General features: G+C 41.9%; 1 protein-coding gene and 1 non-coding gene across 6 annotated transcripts in view; both read right to left on the minus strand.

The window, feature by feature from the left end:
- Positions 1 to 11,716, minus strand: part of DIP2B (disco interacting protein 2 homolog B) — a 264,807-nt gene that overhangs the window by 43,225 nt on the left and 209,866 nt on the right. For all 5 annotated transcript variants that reach the window (XM_053557999.1, XM_053558000.1, XM_053557997.1 and 2 more), the window contains 5 exons: positions 11,356 to 11,495; positions 10,419 to 10,555; positions 8,718 to 8,798; positions 5,339 to 5,466; positions 3,469 to 3,583 (listed from right to left, as the gene is read on the minus strand). In XM_053557999.1, coding sequence (XP_053413974.1) covers positions 3,469 to 3,583; positions 5,339 to 5,466; positions 8,718 to 8,798; positions 10,419 to 10,555; positions 11,356 to 11,495 — 601 coding nt within the window. The remainder of the gene's footprint in view (positions 1 to 3,468; positions 3,584 to 5,338; positions 5,467 to 8,717; positions 8,799 to 10,418; positions 10,556 to 11,355; positions 11,496 to 11,716) is intronic.
- LOC128563069 (small nucleolar RNA ZL8) lies at positions 177 to 241 on the minus strand. Its single transcript, XR_008373730.1, has one exon. It is a non-coding gene; the product is annotated as a small nucleolar RNA ZL8 (small nucleolar RNA).

Genomic DNA, 11,716 nt, shown 5'->3' on the forward strand with positions numbered 1-11,716 from the left:
AATACAGGAAGAAGTTCCTAGAATGTGCTCAACACCAGCTAGAGGACATCCTTTGTGACAGCAAAATCCTGAAATTTCATAAAAGGAACACAAACCACATAGGCCACTGGCAGTAAAAATATGCAGGTGTACACGTTGGGGGGCACCAGGCAGGATGGAGGGGAGGCAATGAGTGGATCAGGTGGTTTCAAAGATCTTCAGAGGAAAGCTCACAGACTCTGGTCCAACCAGGTCATCATTAGAGACAGGGATTTACTATGTTGCCCAGGCTAGTCTCAAACTCCTGGCCTCAAGTGATCCTCCTGCCTTGGCTTCCCTAAGTCCCATGATTACAGGCATGAACCACCATGCCCAGCCTAATATATATATATATTTTTTCAGACAGAGTTTCATTTTGTTGCCCTCAGTAGAGTTCTATGGCATCACAGCTCACAGCAACCTCAAACTCTTGGGCTCAAGTGATTCTCTTGCCTCAGCCTCCCAAAGTAGCTGGGACTACAGGCGCCTGCTACAACACCCAGCTATTTTTAGAGATGGGATCTCGCTCTGGCTCAGGCTGGTCTTGAACCTGTGAGCTCGAGACCACCTCAGCCAACCAAGTGCTGGGATTACAGGTGTGAGCCACCATGCCTTTTAAAACAATTTATTATTTTTTTTTTTTTTGTGATTTTTGGCCGGGGCTGGGTTTGAACCCACCACCTCTGGCATATGGGACCGGCGCCCTACTCCTTGAGCCACAGGCGCTGCCCGCCTTTTAAAACAATTTTAAAAGGCAAGGAATAGGTTTGGTGCCTGTGGCTAAAGCGGCTAAGGCGCCAGCCACATAGTCCTGGCTGACAGATTCGAATCCAGCCGGGGCCCACCAATCAACAATGATGGCTGCAACCAAAAAATAGCTGGGTATTGTGCCAGGTGCCTGTAGTCCCAGCTACTTGGGAGGTGGTGGCAGGGAGTTGGAGGTTGCTGTGAGCTATGATGCCATAGCACTCTACCAAGGGCAACAGCTTGAGGCTCTGTCTCAAAAAAAGAAAAAAGAAAAAAGAAAAAAAAGGCAAGGAATAAACCTGAAAATGGTATTCCTTATACCATCGTACTAACCAACCCAAATGACTAACTCTGGAATGTCTGGCAGAGTTCCTAAGTTTCTGTGTTTTTAGAATACACAGAAAGTTAACAAATGTACTATATGTAACCTGGATTTCCCACTGGTAAGTTGTCTACTGACTGCATCTCCTTAGAAGGGGCTGAGTGGGGTATTTAGTTTATATTATACACAGATCTGGAATGAACAACCTCTGGCCTCTGACGTACTGGAACATGTGGTATCCTTACTGCTGTGGACCCAGATGCCCCACATTGAGAAGTTAAAGAGATAGGAAAATAACAACCTCTTATTTTAGGCCCAAATTTGATCTCAAAAGACTTTCACAAGAATTTGAATTAGTATGTTGGCCCAGCATTTAGTTTCTATAGTTGCTTTCCAGAGAAAGTAACACTATCTTGGGAAATTTCAGGTATTTTCATTTTTCTATAATAACAAAGAAATTGTGTAATTCACCGAAGCCTCTATAATTATGCTCCAAAGTTCATTCTGAAGAAATAGACAGGTTTTTGTTTGCTTGGAAATATGAATGGTATTAAAAATACTTTCCTTGCCTGTCTGCCCCTTAGCCAGCTTTCAGAGATCAGCCCAGTCCTACCTCCGTCACAGTCTTTTCTGTCTAGTCTATCTTTGGTAGATTTTCTTGTCTCTGATTTTCTACTACACCTAACCTATGCAATGCTAGCTAATAATTCAGAATCACAGACCCTGAGGATACACATTTTAAAAGTCATTTAGCCCTACCACTCACCTCACATATGCATGGTTTCTACAATATTACTACTAACCAGCAGTTAAATCCAAATGCCCCATGCAGAGAAGTTACGGGCATTGCAGACATTTCCAGTAACATATAACCGTCCTTGCCATAACAAGGACAACCTTGTCCGTCCTCTTTTTTTAGGGGGGGCCATCCATTTAGCCAACAAATATATTCTGAGTCTGCAATGAAGTGTACTAACATAGTTATAGGCTCTGGGGATTATACCCTGAAGACAAGAGACAAAGAAACCTTGGCCTTCGTGAGGCCTATCAATATAGGGGATGTAGTAAACAATTAAGACATGCAAACATGCTTATATGGTGATAATGCTAAGTAGAAAAATAAAGAAGACTGAAGGGATACTCAGACTGAGCACACTTCTCTATTTCCTTATTGGAGATTAGGTTTATAATTATTAGGCTTAATTGTTTTAAAGGGGTCTTGCAATGTTGCCCAGGTTGGAATACACTGGCTATTCACAGGTGTAATCACATTCACTGCAGCCTTGAACTCCTGGGCTCAAGCAATCCTCCTGTCTCAGCCTCCTAAGTAGTTGGGATCCAGGTATGTGCCACCACGCCCAGCTTATTATTTTCTTTTTTTTTTTTTTTGTAGAGACAGAGTTTCACTTTATGGCCCTCGGTAGAGTGCCATGGCATCACACAGCTCACAGCAACCTCCAACTCCTGGGCTTAAGCGATTCTCTTGCCTCAACCTCCCGAGTAGCTGGGACTACAGGCGCCTGCCACAACGCCCGGCTATTTTTTGGTTGCAATTTGGCCGGGGCCGGGTTTGAACCCGCCACCCTCGGAATATGGGGCTGGCGCCTTATCGACTGAGCCACAGGCGCCACCCCCAGCTTATTATTTTCAACGGCAACAATAATCACCATTATTATTCACTGAATGCAGGTATGATAGACTTCAATTAATTGTTATCATTTAATCCTTCCAATAGCTCTATAAAATAATTTTATCCCCACTTTACAAGTTAGGAAATAAACTCAGTGAGGTTAAATAACTTGACTAAGGGCACTTCTCTGGAAAGAAGTGGAACTGGGATCCCAAGTCTATGATTCTAAATGAAGACTAGGCTCTTTTTATCAATCTACCCTGCTCTTCTAGAAACACTTTTCTGTTACTGAGCCCAAATCATTCTCCTTCCCTACTGGTTTACCTCACCTGGCATCTTTTCTATTTCCATAAAAAAAAGCTCCTTCAGAGTAAGGATAACAAATATATTAGATTTTTCATGCTGTAGGCACTACCTGTGGTACTTAGTAGACCCTAACTACCTGCTGACAAGTGGATTAACTATTGTTATATGGACAGTGAAAACTTTCTTGAGTAGCAAATACTCAGGTATGAAAGAATTTGCTGAACCAAGTCAATTTTGTTGTTTTTGGCAAAATGAGCAGAAAAATAAATCGTACCATGTGGTCCACATGAAAAATGGTATTATCAGATTCTGTTAATAGTCCCCAGAATCTGTGAGCAAGGACTGGCAAGGAAAAAATAAGGTAGCTTACTGGTCCATCAAAGAAAATGCTTAAACACTGGTTGCTGCCCCCTCTGACCAGACACACAGCCCATGGTGTGCTCACCTGCAGCACACGGCTCATCCACTGGAAGCTGTCTTCCTCAGAAGCATCCGGTCTTTGTTCCGCAACCACCACAATGCGCTCGTCATAAAATACAGACACAGAAAACACAGCAATTCTAAGAGAGACAGATCAAACACATCAGAATTCCCTTCATAACCAGTCCTACTTGCTTCGCTTAATTGGAATTACAAAGAAGAGACATCCCCACCACACCACCCAGAAATGAGTAGTTTAGAAAAGAAAATGTCACAATCATTACCATCAAAATGAAGATTCATTCATTCAAGAAACATGTATTAAGCATGACTGCCATGAATGTAAGGGACATAGTGGTAAGTAAGACAAAGTTCCTGTCTTGGTGGCGCTTACGTGTTAGAGACAGAACAGACAATGGTTTAATAATGTCATGTTGCAATATACAAAGGGCGGGGAGTGGTTTGCGGGTGGTCTATTACTGAAGGCAGGGTGGCTAGGGGCGCCTCCCTGAGGAGTGGACATTGGAGCAGAGACCTGAATGAGGTGAGGACGCGAGCCACGTGAAGATCTGGAGGAAGAGGTTTCCGGGCAGAAGGAACGGAAAGCGAAAAGGTTCTGAGGTAGGGACGAGCTTGGCAGGTTTGAGGAACAGCAAGAAGGCCAGTGTGCCTGGAGCAAAGTGGTGAAGCAGAGAGCGGGAGGGAAAGGTCAGACCCAGGTAAGGGTGGATCGCCGAGGACCTGGGAGGCCAAGGGAGGAAGATGAAGTTGGTTCTGAGTGAGGTCTCCGCTCAAATGTCCCCTTACTAGTGAGGCACTCCCAGCCCACCTGATTAGAAACTAGCAAGCCCCCCGCGCCCGCCCAGTGTTTTTCCCCCATAGCACTTATCATCATCTCACATCATCTTTCCCCTGTTTATGTTACTGTCTGCTTCCCGCAGTGAGGATGTCAGCTTCCCAAGGGCAGAACCTCTGCCCATTTTGTTCACTGCCACAGCGGGGGCATCTAGAGCAGTGGCACATAGCTGGCACCCAGTATCTGTGGTATGACAGAATGGGAAGCCACTGGAGAGCTGCGTGGCTGCCAGCCCACCTGCCCGACTCCCTCCTTGTTCCTTCTGCACATATTACGGAACACCTACAAGGTACCAGGCACTGTGTTGAGTGCTGGAGAAAGGACTGTGACCAAAGACAGGTCTAGTGCCCCATGAAGTTTGTATCTCACTGGAAGCTACATCACTGCAAAAAACACTCATCTCAGAAACCCGTTCTTTTTTTGGTTTCATTAATTTTTCTTCTTAGAAATCGAAAGGGACACCAAGGTTGCTTTACAGAGATACATCCAGAATTGTAAACCACTAAACAGAAAATCAACTACTCAGTATGTGGCAGTATCTTTTCTTATATTAATAAGCAAGAATAAAAGATATTTAATTGACTTTGTCTATGGAATTTAAAATTAGCATTTATGTGCTATGTCAAGCTCCACATTAAAATAGTATATTAATTTAGTTAGAAATGGGTAAGCGAAATAATTCTTAGATACAAACTCCGACAGAGTAGCATCTATCTCAGTCAGTCTGAATGACACCACTCTGTACTGAAGAAATGCAGGAAGCTCACTGTTTTACAATCCTTCTCAGGGCTTAAGATGCAACAAATAGTAATAATAAAAATCTAAATAGAGGATATAGTTATGTCCTACTCTTCTTCATTACAGCCAAAGAAACATACATTGTGAGATATATATGTGAAGTCAGGCTTCTGCTATGCTTAACCAAAAACAACCTAATCACTACTTGGAAAGAGAATCCACAGAGTACAGTTTAAACAACTCTGTGCAGACCTATTTATATTTCACTAGAAGTACTAACACTTAACTTTGTACTACTCACCTTCCTCTATAAACAGTCTTTATTGACTCAACAGCCAATCCAGTAGCAACAATGTCATCAGCATTATGTCTTCGTCCACTAACCATCAGTAATCCATCCATTTTTCCAACTACGAACACCAAACTACCCTGAAAAGTAACCATGATTTACCTTGATTTCCATGATGTAAATAGTAAAACAGATATATTTTACTTTCTTTCTGCCTTTAAATAAATCTTTTTTTCTTTTTTTTTTGTGGTTTTTGGCCAGGACTGGGCTCGAACCCACCACCTCCGGCATATGGGACCAGTGCCCTATCCCTTTGAGCCACAGGCGCTGCCCGAAATAAATCTCATTTTTATAAGTGGGGTTTTTTTTTTTTTTGGTTTCTTTTTAGACAGAGTGTCACTCTGTCGTCCTGGGTAGAGTGCCATGGCATCATCATAGCTTACAGCAACCTCAAATTCTTGGGCTTAAGCAATTGTCTTGCCTCAGTTTTGCTATTTTTAGTACAGACCAGGTCTCGCTCTTGCTTAAGGCTGGTCTTGAACTCTTTTTTTTTTTTTTTGTAGAGACAGAGTCTCACTGTACTGCCCTCGGGTAGAGTGCCGAGGCGTCACACGGCTCACAGCAACCTCCAACTCTTGGGCTTACGTGATTCTCTTGCCTCAGCCTCCCGAGTAGCTGGGACTACAGGCGCCTGCCACAACGCCCGGCTATTTTTCTGTTGCAGTTTGGCCGGGGCTGGGTTTGAACCCGCCACCCTCGGCATATGGGGCCGGCGCCCTACTCACTGAGCCACAGGCGCCTGGTCTTGAACTCTTAAGCTCAAGAAATCCACCTGCCTTGGCCTCCCAGAGTACTAGGATTACAGGCATGAGCCACCATGCCCAGGCTCAATGCTATATATATATATTTTTTTTTTTTTTGAGACAGAGCTTCAAGCTGTCACCCTGGGTAGAGTGCTGTTGCATCACAGCTCATAGCAACCTCCAACTCCTGGGCTCAAGCGATTCTCTTGCCTCCGCCTCCCAAGTAGCTGGGATTACAGGCGCCAGCCACAATGCCCGGTTATTTTTTTTTGGTTGCAGCCATCGTCGTTTGGCGGACCTGGGCTGGATTCGAACCCATCAGCTCAGGTGTATGTAGCTGGCGCCTTAGCGGCTTGAGCAACAGGCGCCAAGCCCTCAATGCTATATTTTATGAATCCTAGGGAAAATGTTTCACACGTTGACATCTCTGATATTGGTGGAGAAATCAGTAGCATCTTTTTTTTTTTTTAAATTAATATGAGGGTATGGATGATCAGGTTACACTGCATTTGTTAGCCAGAGTCCAAGTTGTAGTTGTGCAATCATTTTGTAGCCAATGGGGTCTTATAGTATAGAAGGGAATTTGTCCATAGTTATTTTAGGGAGGAATTTTATATGAAAGCAACCAGGATTTCACAGTTTATTTGCAGAGAAAAAAAAAGTTAATTCATTTACTACTGGAATTAGGAAGAGATTAAAATAGTTTTTTTTTTTTTTGTTTGTTTGTTTTTTTATTTTGGCCAGGGCTAGGTTTGAACCCGCCACCTCCGGCATATGGGACCAGCGCCCTACTCCTTGAGCCACAGGCGCCGCCCGAGATTAAAATAGTTTTAATGTAAGAATGACTGTTTCAGGTTCTTAAGGGTAAGGCTGTTCCATCTGGCAAAATCAGAAATATGCTAACAAAGAAAAGTGTAAGGAACATTGTAGGAGCCTCTTTTTGCAGTAAGATAACAGAGCAGCAGGAAATTCTACTATAAAAGCCTCCAAGCATCATGGTATAAACAATTTTCCCTGATCCATTTGCTAAAAATTAACTTTTCTTATTCACTGCAGAATTCCTAAATTTCTTTAGGAGCCATTTACACATATTCAATTGTCTAATAGTTATCTTCACGTGAATGTCACACACTGATTTGTTGAGTACAATGTAGTATCATACACTGACTGGGCTGTGTATAAGACCCAGCCTACCATTATATCCTCAAGAAGCTACTGGTCCATCACAGATTACAGGAAAGAAACAGCCATTTCCAACACAGCCTGAAAAGCTATGGTGCTGGGAGGAGAATGAGACAGTCACTGTCAATCTCCCCACATCTGTTTCTGTATTTGTTTCACAGTAACAGAATTTTTAGCAGGGTTTAGCTGACCAAAATAAAGACTTCATTTCAGCCTCCCTTGCAGCTAGGTACGGCCGTGGGACTAGTTCAGACCAATGAGATATACACAGAAGTGCTGCACAGATTCAGGAACCTTCCTTAATAGAGAAGAGGACTGCAGCTTATCCTTTGTTTCCTGGCCTGCATATTTGAGGGCTGAAGCTCCATCTTGGACTTCAAGAGTGAAGTAGTACGCTAAAAGGAGAGAGGTCTTTGAAAATTTCCTAGTGCGTGTGTCACACTTTATGGGGGCAAGACATGATTGCAAGAGGGACTTTACCTAACAATTGCAATCAGTGTAACCTGGCTTATTGTACCCTCAATGAATCCCCAACAATAAAAAAAATAAATAAATAAATAAAAAAAAAAAAGAAAAAAGAAAATTTCCTAGTGCTGAGTGAAGATGTCAAGACAGTAGGCGCAAATAATATTTCTAGGAGAGTGAGCTGCATAGCCCAATGTCCTTGTTGCACCCCTCGTAAATGATAAGGAAGAAATAAAATAAAATTAGATCTCCACTAAAATGACTTAAGCTGTTACGAGAAAAAGAAAGAGCGGGTAGGACTAATTAGAGATGAATGGAAAGATACGGCTTAACTAAAAAAAAACAAATGACTCTATTACTTACAAAATAAATCCCACTGTCCATTAAGTCATGCAAAGCCCTTCCTGACCTGGCTCTCTACTGTCCTTGTGAGCTCATCAAGTTCACTGTCAACTCTTTGAGAATAGGCTTTTCATGTCCTGATTATCTTTGTAAACTCAGTGCCTATAAACACCATGTGCTGAATAACAAATTGTTTTCATTTGAAAATTTACTATTATACATAGTGTAGTGCCAATAATTTGTATGAAAATGCCTTGAACACTCTGTAATATGGGTTCCCTTATTACCAAAGGGAACTTTTTCTAGCACTCTTTTAATTTATTGCAACATGTTAATGAAATAAAAGAAAGATATCAAGAATAAGTGAAAAGAGTTTTGAAAATAAAAATAATGTCTTAGTTGGAAGGTGTCAAATGAACTTGGGTAATGGAAACAATAAACATTAACTCATTTTATGACATCTTTACAAGAACTGCTCTAAATATAAGTTAAGTGGCCCTGTAACATTCTTAGACTAATCAGAATTTCTTCTTTCTTGTGAATTAAAGTCCAAATATTTGGATCAGATGTACCAAAATCATCATGAAAGCATCACTTACTGGCCCTACAAACCCCAGCAATCCTGACCGGATGAATGGCACCTCCCCAACAGGAGAGCCTGCAGAATTCACTGGAATCACCTAGAGGAGAAAAGAAAGAAAGTGAAGAAACTTTGCTTTTTCTTAGAAAATGTTTTTGAATTTTTAGAGGCCTTATTAAAAAGAATTACAACAGTAATATGTGCTCATTAAACCAACATTACGTAAAAAGTGAATCCTATAATTCTGTTCTCTAAAGTGATAACGGTATTGATAATTTATCTCTTTAGACTTTTAAAAAACACATATATTAATATATTAAGAGTTTTTATAAGAGATAATATTATATAACTGTTTTGCAACTTACTTTTTCACATAACATACTTTGGATAGTCTTCCAAGTCAGTAAGAGTAGATCTAGCCCACTCTGTAAAACAGCTTTGTATAGTTCCTAAAGTCAGTTCAAGTTCTGGATCTGCTTACTAGTTATGTGGACTTGGGGCAAGTTCCTGGACTTTTTTGAGTTTTAGTTTTTTCAGCCATAAAGTAGAGTTCTCTCAATGCCTCCCACAGTCTTCAAGTAAGACTAAGGAATGCAAACCTAAGCATGGTGCCTGGCCCAGAGTCAGTACTCAGGAAATGGCAGCTATTAGGATGTAACCAGTCTTTTATTACTGCTGGGTAGGTCATTCTAATTTTTCGCTATTATAAATGGTGCTTTCATAAATACTGCTATATATATTAGTATTTTGTGTATTTGTACAAAAGGCATGAACCTTTTCACTTTTTACAAGTTGGCCTACAAATCTGTTGTATCAATTCCCACTTCACTAGCACCATATCAGAATGTCTGATTTTTTTCACATCCTGGCTAATATTTGTGTTGTCAAATTTTGCCAATCTGGTACAAAAAAAGATATCCATTATTACTTTAAATCTATTTCTTTAGTAGTGATATTGTTGAATTTCTTTTCCTCAGTTTACTGGCCTTTTCTATTAATTTCTTGAGAGATAAAGCCACTGTCATTGAACTTTCAAAATTAAAATTTGAGCTAATAGGGCGGCGCCTGTGGCTCAGTCGGTAAGGCGCCGGCCCCATGTACCGAGGGTGGTGGGTTCAAACCCAGCCCCGGCCAAACTGCAACCAAAAAAAAAAAAAATGGCCAGGCGTTGTGGCGGGTGCCTGTAGTCCCAGCTACTTGGGAGGCTGAGGCAAGAGAAGAATCGCTTGGGCCCAGGAGTTGGAGGTTGCTGTGAGCTGTGTGAGGCCACGGCACTCTACTGAGGGCCATAAAGTGAGACTCTGTCTCTACAAAAAAAAAAAAAAAATTTGAGCTAATAAAGCTCAGGTTCACCAGAGTGAATTTCTGTGAGGCCTCTTACTCTTTAATTGTCTGACAGACACACAAGAGCACTTCCCAAGTGCCAGGTGTTCTTCTAAGCACTTTGTAAACATCAACTCATTTAGTCTTTACAATAATCCCATGAGGTGTAAGCACTACTATTGCTAACATTTTTAAAGATAAGGAAATTGGGGCACAAAGAGGCTAGGCAACTCCCCCAAGGCTAGTGAATGGCAGGGTCAGGATTTAAGCTTGGGCAGTCTAGCACCAGAGTCTGCACTCTCATCCCACATTACCCTGTGTCCTGTCAGCCAGGGGATCCCTAGTAGCATCCTGACCTCACCTAATACTTTCCCTGTGAAATGTTAATAACAGGTACCTCAAATGTATTTTTTGTCACACCAGCAAGCCCAAAGTACATCATGCCCCCTGTTCTGGAGCTGACACAGATTTCTCCAATTTCATCTGTTTTGCAGAGCTGGGGCGGTCCATCTGGTTTAACAATGCACATCATCCCTAACATACAGAAAACATAGGTAAGTGACAAATATTCTGGAAACCTTTGCAAAATAAAAGGTCTAGCCCATGACCCTAGGAGACTTTTCCATGTATTGTGTGGCAGTAAGAATACCGAATGAGGCAGCGCCTGTCGCTCAGTGGGTAGGGCGCTGGCCAGGTACACTGAGGGTGGCAGGTTTGAATCTGCCCCCGGGCCAGCTAAATAACAACAACTGTAACCAAAAAATAGCAGGACATTGTTGTGGGCACCTGTAGTCCCAGCTACATGGGAGGCTGAGGCAAGAGAATCACTTAAGCCCAAGAGTTTGAGGTTGCTGTGACCTGTGACACCATGGCACTCTACCCAGGGTGATAGCTTGAGACTCTGTCTCAAAAATAAAAAATAAAAAAAAAAATAAAACTACATTGGTATATTTGAAATTCAAAGCCCAAAGAAGCAGGTTAGACAAATTAGGTGTTATCCCTAGGCAGACTGAACTCAAACACTCACAGAAGCAGTGCACCCTAACTTTCTGCCAATCCCAATGGCAATTACAGTGAAAACCAGATAACTGGCATTACTCTGTACTTAGCCTTCCAGGTAAAGAGGTGCACCTGAAACATTCACAATTAATAAACCATATGATGCTGCTGGAAGGTCAACATGATCATAGCTACTTATCTTTAACAGAGGATTTGAAAAATTAAATGACTAAGTGCTGAATTTAGGATTCCTGGTCTGAATATACTATTTTATTAGCTCTATTATCTCTGATGAAAAATCTTTATGAAAAACCAAAAGGTGCTCCATAACTCACCACCAGGCATTACATGCCCCACATCCTGGACTGTTAGTGCAGAATTTTTATCTTCAGTATTGACCCGTATCACCCCATAGCTCAATCCATTCATTGAGAGAATGGCTCTTCCTGGCAAAGGGGCCCCTGGAACTCCAGGCCTGAAAAGAAAACTTGGCAAATTAAATAATATCAAAAGAAAAATAGGAATATGTAAGAAAACAAATTTCCTCTGATAACAAATAATCAACATTGGATGGCGCCTGTGGCTTAGTGGGCAGGGTACCAGCCCCATATACCAAGGGTGGCGGTTTCAAACCCAGCCCCGGGCCAAACTGCAACAAAAAAATGGCCGGCATTGTGGCAGGCGCCTGTAGTCCCA

This window comes from Nycticebus coucang, chromosome 12 (assembly GCF_027406575.1).
Source record: "Nycticebus coucang isolate mNycCou1 chromosome 12, mNycCou1.pri, whole genome shotgun sequence".
Classification (NCBI taxonomy): domain Eukaryota; kingdom Metazoa; phylum Chordata; class Mammalia; order Primates; family Lorisidae; genus Nycticebus; species Nycticebus coucang.